Source organism: Natator depressus, chromosome 20 (assembly GCF_965152275.1).
Source record: "Natator depressus isolate rNatDep1 chromosome 20, rNatDep2.hap1, whole genome shotgun sequence".
Classification (NCBI taxonomy): Eukaryota; Metazoa; Chordata; order Testudines; family Cheloniidae; genus Natator; species Natator depressus.
In genome coordinates, this window is record NC_134253.1 from 26,058,825 (window position 1) to 26,072,710 (window position 13,886).

At 59.5% G+C, this 13,886-nt stretch overlaps 2 protein-coding genes across 2 annotated transcripts; both read left to right on the forward strand.

Moving 5' to 3' along the window:
• The first annotated feature begins 4,694 nt into the window (after positions 1-4,694).
• Positions 4,695-5,987, forward strand: LOC141975149 (beta-1,3-galactosyltransferase 2-like). Its single transcript, XM_074935351.1, has one exon. The coding sequence runs from the start codon at positions 4,695-4,697 to the stop codon at positions 5,787-5,789; it is 1,095 nt and encodes a 364-aa protein (XP_074791452.1). The 3' UTR covers positions 5,790-5,987.
• A 3,984-nt stretch (positions 5,988-9,971) lies between these two features.
• Positions 9,972-11,264, forward strand: LOC141975148 (beta-1,3-galactosyltransferase 2-like). Its single transcript, XM_074935350.1, has one exon. The coding sequence runs from the start codon at positions 9,972-9,974 to the stop codon at positions 11,064-11,066; it is 1,095 nt and encodes a 364-aa protein (XP_074791451.1). The 3' UTR covers positions 11,067-11,264.
• The last annotated feature ends 2,622 nt before the right edge of the window (positions 11,265-13,886 follow it).

The following is a 13,886-nucleotide window of genomic DNA, read 5'->3' on the forward strand; positions in this document are numbered from 1 at the left end:
GGGAGTCAGCTTAGAGCAGGATGGGGCCAGGGAGTCCAACGGGACGGCGCTGGCTGGTCTTCCTGTCTGCTGGCTGTGGTGCTGCCATGTCCCCTTTGCAGCACCTGCTCTGGAGCGCCCAGGGTCTCCTGACCCCCTACGGGGCCCAGGCTGAGCCACTGGGAGGGCGGACGCTGGGCCTGATCCTGCAGGCGCACTCCCCTCTGCATTCCCCTGCAGCCCAGGGCCTGGCCTGTGCCCAGGCACTGCCCCCAGTGGGCTCAGCTATAAGAAAGAAAAACTCGTGAGCGTCACTAGACCCGGAAACCCACAGACCCACCTCGATGTATCCCCTTCTCCCAGGAGGTGCCATGTACCTGGGCACGAGCCCGCTCAGCCATCCCCTCCATTGCCCAGTGGCCCCGGCTCACCAGAGGCCCAGCAGCCAACGCCAGCTATGGGGAGAGCGGGGAATGAGCCAACCTACAGCCAGTGGGGACCCAGCCCCCAACCTGGACAGGCCTGGCCCTTTCCTGTCACCCCCTTTTCCCAGCTCCTGACCCCCAAATTCCTTGTTCCCTGGCAAGTCTGACTGGAGGCCCCCTCTTTGCTGTGGAGAGGTAAATCAATTTCCTCCTACACACCTGCTTGGTAGGAAGGGGGCAGAGTGGGTGGGGCACTGGAGGGAGAGCCAGGACTCCTGGGGTCTCTCCGTGGCTCTGGGAGGGGAGTGGGGTCTAGTGGTTAGAGCAGGGGGGGAACCTGGGAGCCAGGACTCCTGGGTTGTGTCCCCAGCTCTGCACTGCCCTGCTGTGTGACCGTGGCCTGTTTACTGTCTCTGGTTCCTGTCCCCACGCTTGTCTATTTAGACTGCCTCTCATGGTATCTGTGCAGCGCCTGGCACGACGGGGCCCGGATCTTGGTTGCGGCCTTTCAGTGCTACCATCCTAGTGACATAATAAATAACTCTAATAATTTCCAGGGGGGTTCAGCCCTGTGACCTCAAGTCCACAGCACAAGCCTCTCTGGATTGTGCTAAAGCAGCAGCTCTGTTAGCAAGTGGCAGTAGTGGGCTGTTATCCTGTATGCAGAGCAGCCACTAGAGGGGAAATCTCTGTCCATCCCCCCAACAGCTGAGTAGCAGAGTCAAATCTGCAGTGCCTTGATCCTCACACACACACACACCCCATGGGAGGCAGGGCATCACACACAGGTGGAAACTGAGGCACAGAGTCACCTAGGAATGCCATGGCAGAGCAGGGACTTGCCACCGGTCTCCCAAGTGCTAAGCTAGAGCCCCAACCACAGGCCCATCCTTCCTCTGTCCGCACAGCACTTTACACCCAACATACACAAGGGCCTTGCGGGGGACAGGTTCATGGGGCTGTGAACTTCTTCCCCCCAGGATCCTCTGCTGGGCTGGGACTCCCACGGGCTCCCGGCTCTGGCAGCTCCCCTTGGCACCAGCTCTTACAGCCAGTTTGCGCTGGAACAGCACTGCTGCCAAAGGCATCCGTCGCCCCTGGAGGAAATACCGCAGGGCCCCAGGAATGCTGCCCTGCAGCCAGCGGGGAGGGGCCAGTGGGAGAGGCAGAGACTCCCCTTGTTTGCCTTCCCCTGCCCCGAGAAGATCTCTACTTCCAGGCTGCCTCGGGCAGGCTAGCTAGCTGCCACTTTGCATACCCGTGGCATACAGGAGCCATCCCCACTGGGCTGCTAGCCAAACAGACACAGAGAAGGGAAAAAGAAAAGGAGGACTTGTGGCACCTCAGAGACTAACCAATTTATTTGAGCATAAGCTTTCGTGAGCTACAGCTCACTTCATGGGATGCATTCAGTGGAAAATACAGAAGACGTTTTTATACACACAAACCATGAAAAAATGGGTGATTATCACTACAAAAGGTTTTCTCTCTCCCCACCCCACTCTCCTGCTGGTAATAGCTTATCTAACGTGATCACTCTCCTTACAATGTGTATGATAATCAAGGTGGGCCATTTCCAGCACAAATCCAGGGTTCAACAAGAATGTCTGGGGGGGGGGTAGGAAAAAACAAGGGGAAATAGGTTACCTTGCATAATGACTTAGCCACTCCCAGTCTCTATTCAAGCCTAAGTTAATTGTATCCAATTTTCAAATGAATTCCAATTCAGCAGTCTCTCGCTGGAGTCTGGTTTTGAAGTTTTTCTGTTGTAATATCGCAACTTTCATGTCTGTAATTGCGTGACCAGAGAGATTGAAGTGTTCTCCGACTGGTTTATGAATGTTATAATTCTTGACATCTGATTTGTGTCCATTTATTCTTTTACGTAGAGATTGTCCAGTTTGACCAATGTACATGGCAGAGGGGCATTGCTGGCACATGATGGCATATATCACATTGGTAGATGAGCAGGTGAACGAGCCTCTGATAGTGTGGCTGATGTTATTAGGCTCTGTGATGGTGTCCCCTGAATAGATATGTGGGCACAGTTGGCAACGGGCTTTGTTGCAAGGATAGGTTCCTGGGTTAGTGGTTCTGTTGTGTGGTATGTGGTTGCTGGTCAGTGTTTGCTTCAGGTTGGGGGGCTGTCTGTAGGCAAGGACTGGCCTGTCTCCCAATATTTGTGAGAGTGTTCCTGAAGGATGACCCAACACAGCTCACGAAAGCTTCTGCTCAAATAAATTGGTTAGTCTCTAAGGTGTCACAAGTACTCCTGTTCTTTTTGCAAATACAGACTAACACGGCTGTTACTCAGAGAAGGGAAGGGACTTACCCCTGCTCACCTAGTTAGTGAACAGCAGAGCTAGGGAGAGAACCCAGGAGTCCAGGCTCCCAGCCCCTCCTGCTCTAACCGTTTGACCCCACTCCCCTCCCAGAGCTGGGAGCGAACCCAGGAGTCCTGGCTCCCAGTCTCTCCTGCTCTAACCGCTAGACCCCACTCCCCTCCCAGAGCTGGGAGAAAACCAAGACATCCTGGATCCCACCTCCCAACTTCTCCCCACTGCCTTGATCCTGTTGCATTCCCAAGCAACTTTGGGGAGACAGAAGATTAAATCCATCAGCCAACAGGCTTCAGCTGCAGAGCGGCCTGGCAAGCGCTGGCCACTCCCCACCCCCCCGAGCTGTTTACACTTGGCTGAGGTGTCCTGGTGCTAATCTCCACTCCAGGCTCCCCGTGATTGCTCTGGGCACAGGCCCAGAAGCTGCTGGACTCACCAGGCCAAGCGTGGCCCTGCCACTCCCGGATCTCTCGCAATCTGAGAATCAAAGTTCCAGGATGCTGGGGCCGGCTGGAGGCAGCGGGTTCGGGGGGGGGTGACTCATGGAGCTGCCAGAGGAGGGGGGCTGGCTGCAAAGAGCTGCCTGTCCAGGGGCGCATGGGGCTGGCTGGTTTGGACTCACAATATCCCGGCTTGGTCTCTCCCAGCTCCTGTGTCCCAGGGACCAGGAGCCTCCCCACCCCCCGGGGTGTTTTCCAGCCCCTGGCGTGTGCGGAGTATGAGTTGGTGTTGGTCACTGTGGGAGAGACAGGAAACGCTGCTCACCGGCCACCGATGGAGCAGCCCGTGTGCGCAACAGCCAAATGGCAACACCGCACGGCAGTTTATGGGGGGTGTTGGGGGACATAATGGACGGACGGTGTCTCCTGCTGCAGTTGCAAAGGGGCTTTAGGGAAGGAAAATGGAATGAGGCAGGTGTTAGCCGCGTAAGCCAGGTAGAAGGGCCAGAGGACCTTGTTTCTAATGTCTCACCCACTTAGAATTAAGCTGCCAATTCAGAGGGGAGAGCGCCCCCTACTGAACCCCCACCCCACTCCCTGCAGCACAGCGCCCCCTAGTGCCAGGCTGGGGCATTGGGGTCAGTCCTGACTGCCAGGGGAGAGAGCCCCCTACTGAGCCCCGGGTCCCTGCAGCACAGCGCCCCCTAGTGCCAGGCTGGGGCATTGGGGTCAGTCCTGACTGCCAGGGGAGAGAGCCCCCTACTGAGCCCCGGGTCCCTGCAGCACAGCGCCCCCTAGTGCCAGGCTGGGGCATTGGGGTCAGTACTGACTGCCAGGGGAGAGAGCCCCCTACTGAGCCCCCGGTCCCTGCAGCACAGCGCCCCCTACTGCCAGGCTGGGGCATTGGGGTCAGTACTGACTGCCAGGGGAGAGAGCCCCCTACTGAGCCCCGGGTCCCTGCAGCACAGCGCCCCCTAGTGCCAGGCTGGGGCATTGGGGTCAGTACTGACTGCCAGGGGAGAGAGCCCCCTACTGAGCCCCCGGTCCCTGCAGCACAGCGCCCCCTAGTGCCAGGCTGGGGCATTGGGGTCAGTACTGACTGCCAGGGGAGAGAGCCCCCTACTGAGCCCCGGGTCCCTGCAGCACAGCGCCCCCTAGTGCCAGGCTGGGGCATTGGGGTCAGTACTGACTGCCAGGGGAGAGAGCCCCCTACTGAGCCCCCGGTCCCTGCAGCACAGCGCCCCCTAGTGCCAGGCTGGGGCATTGGCGGCAGCTGGCTGAGCGGCATGCACCCTTTCCCCTGCAGCACACGGCGGTCTTCCATCCAAGAGCAGACCCGCCTGGCAGATGGTCACAGCCCCAGGAGGCTGGGCTTGCTCCCTGTGCCTCCTGGCTGCTCTCGCTCTAATGCAGCTGGGGCTTCCCTCTCTCTAGGTCTGCGCTGGAACGAAGCAGAATAGGCACCGACTCTGCCCCGCTGAGGCTGCCCCGTCCTTGAGAACTCTGCCAGCATGGGGGCTGGCTTCCTGCGCAAGCTGCTCTTGGTCTGTTTCTCCTCCTTCCTCTTCCTGTTGGTTGTCATCATCCACCAGGACGCCCCTGGGACCCTGCAGCTGGGGCTCCTGGGCGCACTCCGGGGTGAGCCTGTCTCTGCAGAGCAGCTCCAGGGCAGCCCCACCTTCCAGTGGCGAGGCACAGAGGAGGAGAGAGCTGGGGACTCCATGCCTGTGCCCGTGCCCAGCCGCCCGCCAGCGACCACCAGGCACCCGCTGCAGGTCGTCTACCCCTACAGCTACCGCTTCCTCCTGAACGAGCCGGACAAGTGCCGGGAGCGGGCGCCCTTCCTGGTGCTGCTGGTGGTGACGGAGCCCAAGGACATCACGGTGAGGAACGCCATCCGCCAGACCTGGGGCAATGAGAGCGCCGTGCCCGGGGTCTCCATGGTGCGGATCTTCCTGACCGGGGTCCACCCGCGCTACGGCTCCCCGCTGCAGCGGCTGCTGGAGGAGGAGAGCGCCCTGCATCGCGACATCATCCAGCAGGACTTCCTGGACACCTACAACAACCTGACCCTCAAGACGCTGATGGGCATGGAGTGGGTGAGCCGGCACTGCCCCAATGCCAGCTACGTGATGAAGGCCGACAGCGACATCTTCCTCAACGTGGGCTTCCTCGTCCGGCAGCTGCTGCAGCCCCAGCTGCCGCCCAAGAAGGACTTCATGACGGGACACATCTACAGGAACACGGGGCCGCTGCGGAGCAAGGCGTACAAGTGGTACGTGCCCCGGGAGGTGTACCCCAACGACACCTACCCCCCCTACTGCGGCGGCCCTGGCTACGTGCTCTCTGGAGACCTTGCCAAGAAAGTGTACGGGGCGGCCCAGACCCTCCGGGTCATCAACATGGAGGATGCGTTCCTGGGGATCTGTTTGTACAAGCTGGGCATCAGCGTGACCAACAGCCCCTGGGGCCTCTTCAACGTCTTCTGGCTGGAGTACGAGAAGTGCCGGTTCTCCAAGCTCGTGGTGGTGCATCACTACGGGCCCACGGACCTGCTGAGGGTCTGGCCGGACTTCCAGGGCGGGAACAAGACCTGCCCCAGCTAGAGGGATGGGGAAGGAGCCGGGACGTGTGCAGGAACACACGGGCAGGGACGCAGGCTTGCGCATGGTGCCTTGCCCAGACTGACACCCCAGTGTGTGCACACACACGCCGCTGTGTACACCCCCCCACTGTCAACACACACACACTGCGTACACCCCAATGCACACACACACCCCCGTGTATATACCCCCAATGTACACACACACACATGCACACACGCCACTGTGTACACCCCCCCAGTGTCAACACACACACACTGCGTACACCCCAATGCACACACACACACCCGTTTATATACCCCCAATGTACACACACACACATGCACACACGCTACTGTGTACACCCTCCCCAATGTACACACACACCACACCAGGGTATACACCCTCATATACACCCCCACAGCTCTACACCTCACTCAGCAACCGTACATCTGGCACACATACATCACACCACCATCCACCTTGCTCATGCTCCCTGACCGCCATCCACCCCCACCCCACCCCACCGGCCTAACCTCAGACACTTTGGCCAGAAACTCTGGCACTTGGGCAATTGCTCAGGCCTCTTCGGCTGCATAATCTCAGGGCTCTCAGCTGGACCCCAGCGAATAAGCCCCCCCCCCCGCCATGCTGCTCCCCCCCGCCAGCACTGCACACGGGGGTGCCTTATCCTGAAATGTCTCTATGCCTTTGCCCAGACAACAAGCAGCGCCCCCCTTCCCCCGTGGCTACCAGGGGACACAGGGTTCCCATGCCCAGGGCCTGGCTTTATTGCCGGGCTAGTTCAGGCTTTGTATTAAATTATAGATCGCTATATTTGTAATAAACGGGCTGGCTAAGGGCCAGCCGGACTGCGTCCTCCAGCCGCTTCATTTCTCTTCCTTGCCAATTTCCCCTGCTCCTGGCTGGTTCCTTCTGAAAGCATGGTTGACGCAATCCCTGCCCCCCGCTGCTGCTAGGGCTTCTGAAGCCTTCGTTGGCAGGGCCTGAGCACCCCTGGGTGGGTGAATCCGGCCCTTCCTGTGCTATGGAAAACCCAGAAGGGGACCGGGGCTCCAGCTGGGATGAGTCAGTGGAGTGCTGGACACGGCAGGCGGCTGACCTAGGGCTTTCGCCAGGGAGGAGCAGCTGCAGCCAACCCCAGGTGGTGTGGCGGTGTAAGGGGCCAACTGCAGCGGGGGGCCTGGAGGAATGGGGGTGGGCGGGGGAGGCTCTTTGCTGCAAAGCCAGATGCTGCAACAAACAGTCCCTGCAATAGAAAAACAGGGCCTGGCATGCTGCCAGCTGCTAGTGACCGTCCACAATTGCAGGCCTGGGCGTTACACACACGCACACCGGTTGGCTGGTCTGGGCAGAAATGCTCCCTTATTTGACTGGGCCGAGTCCACCCACTGAGCAACCTACCGGGCCCCAATGGAGACAGCAAATACTCTGGAGGCGACAAATACCGAGATGTTGTTGCAACTCATGTTGAAAGTGGCACCTGCAGCCGTTTAATTGGGCTGGAGCCAGAGGTGGGCCCAAGGTACCTGGAGAACCCTGCAGCAATCCCCTTTGTGTCTAGGTAAGAGTTGGGTGTTTAAAAAGGGGGCGTGCGAGCAGGGGCCTGGTGACAATGCAGTACCCGACAGGTGCCAGCGAGCGGCATCTGTTCCATCCTGGTCCCTGCCCCCCAGCCGTGCGATGCATCCAAGTCCCATTGAGCTAGCAAGCTGCCGACCCCCTGGTACAGGCCGGGAGGGGCCATCACAGGGCCTAATCACATCAGCCACACTATCAGAGGCTCGTTCACCTGCTCATCTACCAATGTGATATATGCCATCATGTGCCAGCAATGCCCCTCGGCCATGTACATTGGTCAAACTGGACAGTCTGTACGTAAAAGAATAAATGGACACAAATCAGATGTCAAGAATTATAACATTCATAAACCAGTCGGAGAACACTTCAATCTCTCTGGTCACGCGATTACAGACATGAAAGTTGCGATATTACAACAGAAAAACTTCAAATCCAGACTCCAGCGAGAGACTGCTGAATTGGAATTCATTTGCAAATTGGATACAGTTAACTTAGGCTTGAATAGAGACTAGGAGTGGCTAAGTCATTATGCAAGGTAATCTATTTCCCCTTGTTTTTTCCTACCCGCCCCACCCCCTTCCTCAGACGTTCTTGTTAAACCCTGGATTTGTGCTGGAAATGGCCCATCTTGATTATCATACACATTGTAAGGAGAGTGATCACTTTAGATAAGCTATTACCAGCAGGAGAGTGGGGTGGGGGGAGAGAAAACCTTTTGTAGTGATAATCCCCCATTTTTTCATGGTTTGTGTGTATAAAAACGTCTTCTGTATTTTCCACAGTATGCATCCCATGAAGTGAGCTTCTGCTCAAATAAATTGGTTAGTCTCTAAGGTGCCACAAGTACTCCTGTTCTTTTTGCAAATACAGACTAACACGGCTGTTACTCAGAGAAGGGAAGGGACTTACCCCTGCTCACCTAGTTAGTGAACAGCAGAGCTAGGGAGAGAACCCAGGAGTCCAGGCTCCCAGCCCCTCCTGCTCTAACCGTTTGACCCCACTCCCCTCCCAGAGCTGGGAGCGAACCCAGGAGTCCTGGCTCCCAGTCTCTCCTGCTCTAACCGCTAGACCCCACTCCCCTCCCAGAGCTGGGAGAAAACCAAGACATCCTGGATCCCACCTCCCAACTTCTCCCCACTGCCTTGATCCTGTTGCATTCCCAAGCAACTTTGGGGAGACAGAAGATTAAATCCATCAGCCAACAGGCTTCAGCTGCAGAGCGGCCTGGCAAGCGCTGGCCACTCCCCACCCCCCCGAGCTGTTTACACTTGGCTGAGGTGTCCTGGTGCTAATCTCCACTCCAGGCTCCCCGTGATTGCTCTGGGCACAGGCCCAGAAGCTGCTGGACTCACCAGGCCAAGCGTGGCCCTGCCACTCCCGGATCTCTCGCAATCTGAGAATCAAAGTTCCAGGATGCTGGGGCCGGCTGGAGGCAGCGGGTTTGGGGGGGCGGGGGGGGTGACTCATGGAGCTGCCAGAGGAGGGGGGCTGGCTGCAAAGAGCTGCCTGTCCAGGGGCGCATGGGGCTGGCTGGTTTGGTCTCACAATATCCCGGCTTGGTCTCTCCCAGCTCCTGTGTCCCAGGGACCAGGAGCCTCCCCACCCCCCGGGGTGTTTTCCAGCCCCTGGCGTGTGCGGAGTATGAGTTGGTGTTGGTCACTGTGGGAGAGACAGGAAACGCTGCTCACCGGCCACCGATGGAGCAGCCCGTGTGCGCAACAGCCAAATGGCAACACCGCACGGCAGTTTATGGGGGGTGTTGGGGGACATAATGGACGGACGGTGTCTCCTGCTGCAGTTGCAAAGGGGCTTTAGGGAAGGAAAATGGAATGAGGCAGGTGTTAGCCGCGTAAGCCAGGTAGAAGGGCCAGAGGACCTTGTTTCTAATGTCTCACCCACTTAGAATTAAGCTGCCAATTCAGAGGGGAGAGCGCCCCCTACTGAACCCCCACCCCACTCCCTGCAGCACAGCGCCCCCTAGTGCCAGGCTGGGGCATTGGGGTCAGTCCTGACTGCCAGGGGAGAGAGCCCCCTACTGAGCCCCGGGTCCCTGCAGCACAGCGCCCCCTAGTGCCAGGCTGGGGCATTGGGGTCAGTACTGACTGCCAGGGGAGAGAGCCCCCTACTGAGCCCCCGGTCCCTGCAGCACAGCGCCCCCTAGTGCCAGGCTGGGGCATTGGGGTCAGTACTGACTGCCAGGGGAGAGAGCCCCCTACTGAGCCCCGGGTCCCTGCAGCACAGCGCCCCCTAGTGCCAGGCTGGGGCATTGGGGTCAGTACTGACTGCCAGGGGAGAGAGCCCCCTACTGAGCCCCCGGTCCCTGCAGCACAGCGCCCCCTAGTGCCAGGCTGGGGCATTGGCGGCAGCTGGCTGAGCGGCATGCACCCTTTCCCCTGCAGCACACGGCGGTCTTCCATCCAAGAGCAGACCCGCCTGGCAGATGGTCACAGCCCCAGGAGGCTGGGCTTGCTCCCTGTGCCTCCTGGCTGCTCTCGGTCTAATGCAGCTGGGGCTTCCCTCTCTCTAGGTCTGCGCTGGAACGAAGCAGAATAGGCACCGACTCTGCCCCGCTGAGGCTGCCCCGTCCTTGAGAACTCTGCCAGCATGGGGGCTGGCTTCCTGCGCAAGCTGCTCTTGGTCTGTTTCTCCTCCTTCCTCTTCCTGTTGGTTGTCATCATCCACCAGGACGCCCCTGGGACCCTGCAGCTGGGGCTCCTGGGCGCACTCCGGGGTGAGCCTGTCTCTGCAGAGCAGCTCCAGGGCAGCCCCACCTTCCAGTGGCGAGGCACAGAGGAGGAGAGAGCTGGGGACTCCATGCCTGTGCCCGTGCCCAGCCGCCCGCCAGCGACCACCAGGCACCCGCTGCAGGTCGTCTACCCCTACAGCTACCGCTTCCTCCTGAACGAGCCGGACAAGTGCCGGGAGCGGGCGCCCTTCCTGGTGCTGCTGGTGGTGACGGAGCCCAAGGACATCACGGTGAGGAACGCCATCCGCCAGACCTGGGGCAATGAGAGCGCCGTGCCCGGGGTCTCCATGGTGCGGATCTTCCTGACCGGGGTCCACCCGCGCTACGGCTCCCCGCTGCAGCGGCTGCTGGAGGAGGAGAGCGCCCTGCATCGCGACATCATCCAGCAGGACTTCCTGGACACCTACAACAACCTGACCCTCAAGACGCTGATGGGCATGGAGTGGGTGAGCCGGCACTGCCCCAATGCCAGCTACGTGATGAAGGCCGACAGCGACATCTTCCTCAACGTGGGCTTCCTCGTCCGGCAGCTGCTGCAGCCCCAGCTGCCGCCCAAGAAGGACTTCATGACGGGACACATCTACAGGAACACGGGGCCGCTGCGGAGCAAGGCGTACAAGTGGTACGTGCCCCGGGAGGTGTACCCCAACGACACCTACCCCCCCTACTGCGGCGGCCCTGGCTACGTGCTCTCTGGAGACCTTGCCAAGAAAGTGTACGGGGCGGCCCAGACCCTCCGGGTCATCAACATGGAGGATGCGTTCCTGGGGATCTGTTTGTACAAGCTGGGCATCAGCGTGACCAACAGCCCCTGGGGCCTCTTCAACGTCTTCTGGCTGGAGTACGAGAAGTGCCGGTTCTCCAAGCTCGTGGTGGTGCATCACTACGGGCCCACGGACCTGCTGAGGGTCTGGCCGGACTTCCAGGGCGGGAACAAGACCTGCCCCAGCTAGAGGGATGGGGAAGGAGCCGGGACGTGTGCAGGAACACACGGGCAGGGACGCAGGCTTGCGCATGGTGCCTTGCCCAGACTGACACCCCAGTGTGTGCACACACACGCCGCTGTGTACACCCCCCCACTGTCAACACACACACACTGCGTACACCCCAATGCACACACACACCCCCGTGTATATACCCCCAATGTACACACACACACATGCACACACGCCACTGTGTACACCCCCCCAGTGTCAACACACACACACTGCGTACACCCCAATGCACACACACACACCCGTTTATATACCCCCAATGTACACACACACACATGCACACACGCTACTGTGTACACCCTCCCCAATGTACACACACACCACACCAGGGTATACACCCTCATATACACCCCCACAGCTCTACACCTCACTCAGCAACCGTACATCTGGCACACATACATCACACCACCATCCACCTTGCTCATGCTCCCTGACCGCCATCCACCCCCACCCCACCCCACCGGCCTAACCTCAGACACTTTGGCCAGAAACTCTGGCACTTGGGCAATTGCTCAGGCCTCTTCGGCTGCATAATCTCAGGGCTCTCAGCTGGACCCCAGCGAATAAGCCCCCCCCCCCCGCCATGCTGCTCCCCCCCGCCAGCACTGCACACGGGGGTGCCTTATCCTGAAATGTCTCTATGCCTTTGCCCAGACAACAAGCAGCGCCCCCCTTCCCCCGTGGCTACCAGGGGACACAGGGTTCCCATGCCCAGGGCCTGGCTTTATTGCCGGGCTAGTTCAGGCTTTGTATTAAATTATAGATCGCTATATTTGTAATAAACGGGCTGGCTAAGGGCCAGCCGGACTGCGTCCTCCAGCCGCTTCATTTCTCTTCCTTGCCAATTTCCCCTGCTCCTGGCTGGTTCCTTCTGAAAGCATGGTTGACGCAATCCCTGCCCCCCGCTGCTGCTAGGGCTTCTGAAGCCTTCGTTGGCGGGGCCTGAGCACCCCTGGGTGGGTGAATCCGGCCCTTCCTGTGCTATGGAAAACCCAGAAGGGGACCGGGGCTCCAGCTGGGATGAGTCAGTGGAGTGCTGGACACGGCAGGCGGCTGACCTAGGGCTTTCGCCAGGGAGGAGCAGCTGCAGCCAACCCCAGGTGGTGTGGAGGTGTAAGGGGCCAACTGCAGCGGGGGGCCTGGAGGAATGGGGGTGGGCGGGGGAGGCTCTTTGCTGCAAAGCCAGATGCTGCAACAAACAGTCCCTGCAATAGAAAAACAGGGCCTGGCATGCTGCCAGCTGCTAGTGACCGTCCACAATTGCAGGCCTGGGCGTTACACACACGCACACCGGTTGGCTGGTCTGGGCAGAAATGCTCCCTTATTTGACTGGGCCGAGTCCACCCACTGAGCAACCTACCGGGCCCCAATGGAGACAGCAAATACTCTGGAGGCGACAAATACCGAGATGTTGTTGCAACTCATGTTGAAAGTGGCACCTGCAGCCGTTTAATTGGGCTGGAGCCAGAGGTGGGCCCAAGGTACCCGGAGAACCCTGCAGCAATCCCCTTTGTGTCTAGGTAAGAGTTGGGTGTTTAAAAAGGGGGCGTGCGAGCAGGGGCCTGGTGACAATGCAGTACCCGACAGGTGCCAGCGAGCGGCATCTGTTCTGTCCTGGTCCCTGCCCCCCAGCCATGCGATGCATCCACGTCCCGTTGAGCTAGCAAGCTGCCGACCCCCTGGTACAGGCCGGGAGCTTCGCTGGGCGTGTGTGGGTGGGACGGAGCCCGGAGTCATTCCAGAACCCAGGGTGCCAACCAGCCGGAAACCTGGGCCAAGGGAGGGGAGCTGCCCTCCTAAAAGTAAAACAAGCCCCAAATTCCTCCTGGGATAAATCCAGCCCAAGTGCCTGAGACTCGCTGATCTGCAGCCAACATCTCGGCCCTGGGCGCCCCTCCCTAGCTGGGCACCGCAGCCTGGCTGCTGCTCCAGTGGGGCGGGTAACCCCTCTGCCGAAAGGCACTGCTCTCAGCTCCCAGCGCCCCCCTTCCCGGTGCTCCTCCCCCCCTTTCTCCCTGCTGGCCAAAGCTGTTTGCAGACATTAGATAAGTCATCCTCACCACTCCCACCCCCAGGACAGCATGGGCAACTTCGCTTCTCCCCCCAACCCCCCAAACATCAAGGCTGGTTAGATCAATACATCCTAGCACTTCCTCTGTTGCTAGGCAACTCCTCTTCCCTTCTCCCCTGTGCCAGCTGGTTGCCATAGCACCCTCCCCACCCCATCCTCTGTCCCCATGGAGACCAGTGGCATCACCTCAACAATGCTGGGCTGGTAGTGGGTAAGGCACGACCTGCTACCCTCAAATGCACAGGGACAAAGACTGTGGTGCATGCTGGGTCCCCCCCACGACTCCCCACTGCTCGGAACTGGGAGATGGGGCTGAGATAAAGAAAGTGGCTAACGGGAAAATAGTCTGTATCTGCAAAATCACCCTGACCCCGCTGGAGGGGGCTCCGGCTACAGGCCAGCTGCGGGGACTCCCTCGAGAGGAGCAGATCCTTGCAAGGTAGCCCCTCTGCCACTCTCATTACCATGTGAGCCAGCATTGAGCAGAAAGGTCCAGGCTCCCCCTCGTGTGGGGTAAGGGCAGGGGGCATGGAGGCAGGTGGAAATCGGGCTGGAGGTGGGCTCAGCTCTCAAGCCCGACCCCTGCTTTTCATTCCGGCCTCAATTCAGAGCCTTTGATTTTCAGGTAGATCCTAGATTCAGAGATTTGAAGGCCAGGAGGGACCAGGCTCGATGTAGCCTGACGTGCTGCTGAGAGCCACGCTCTG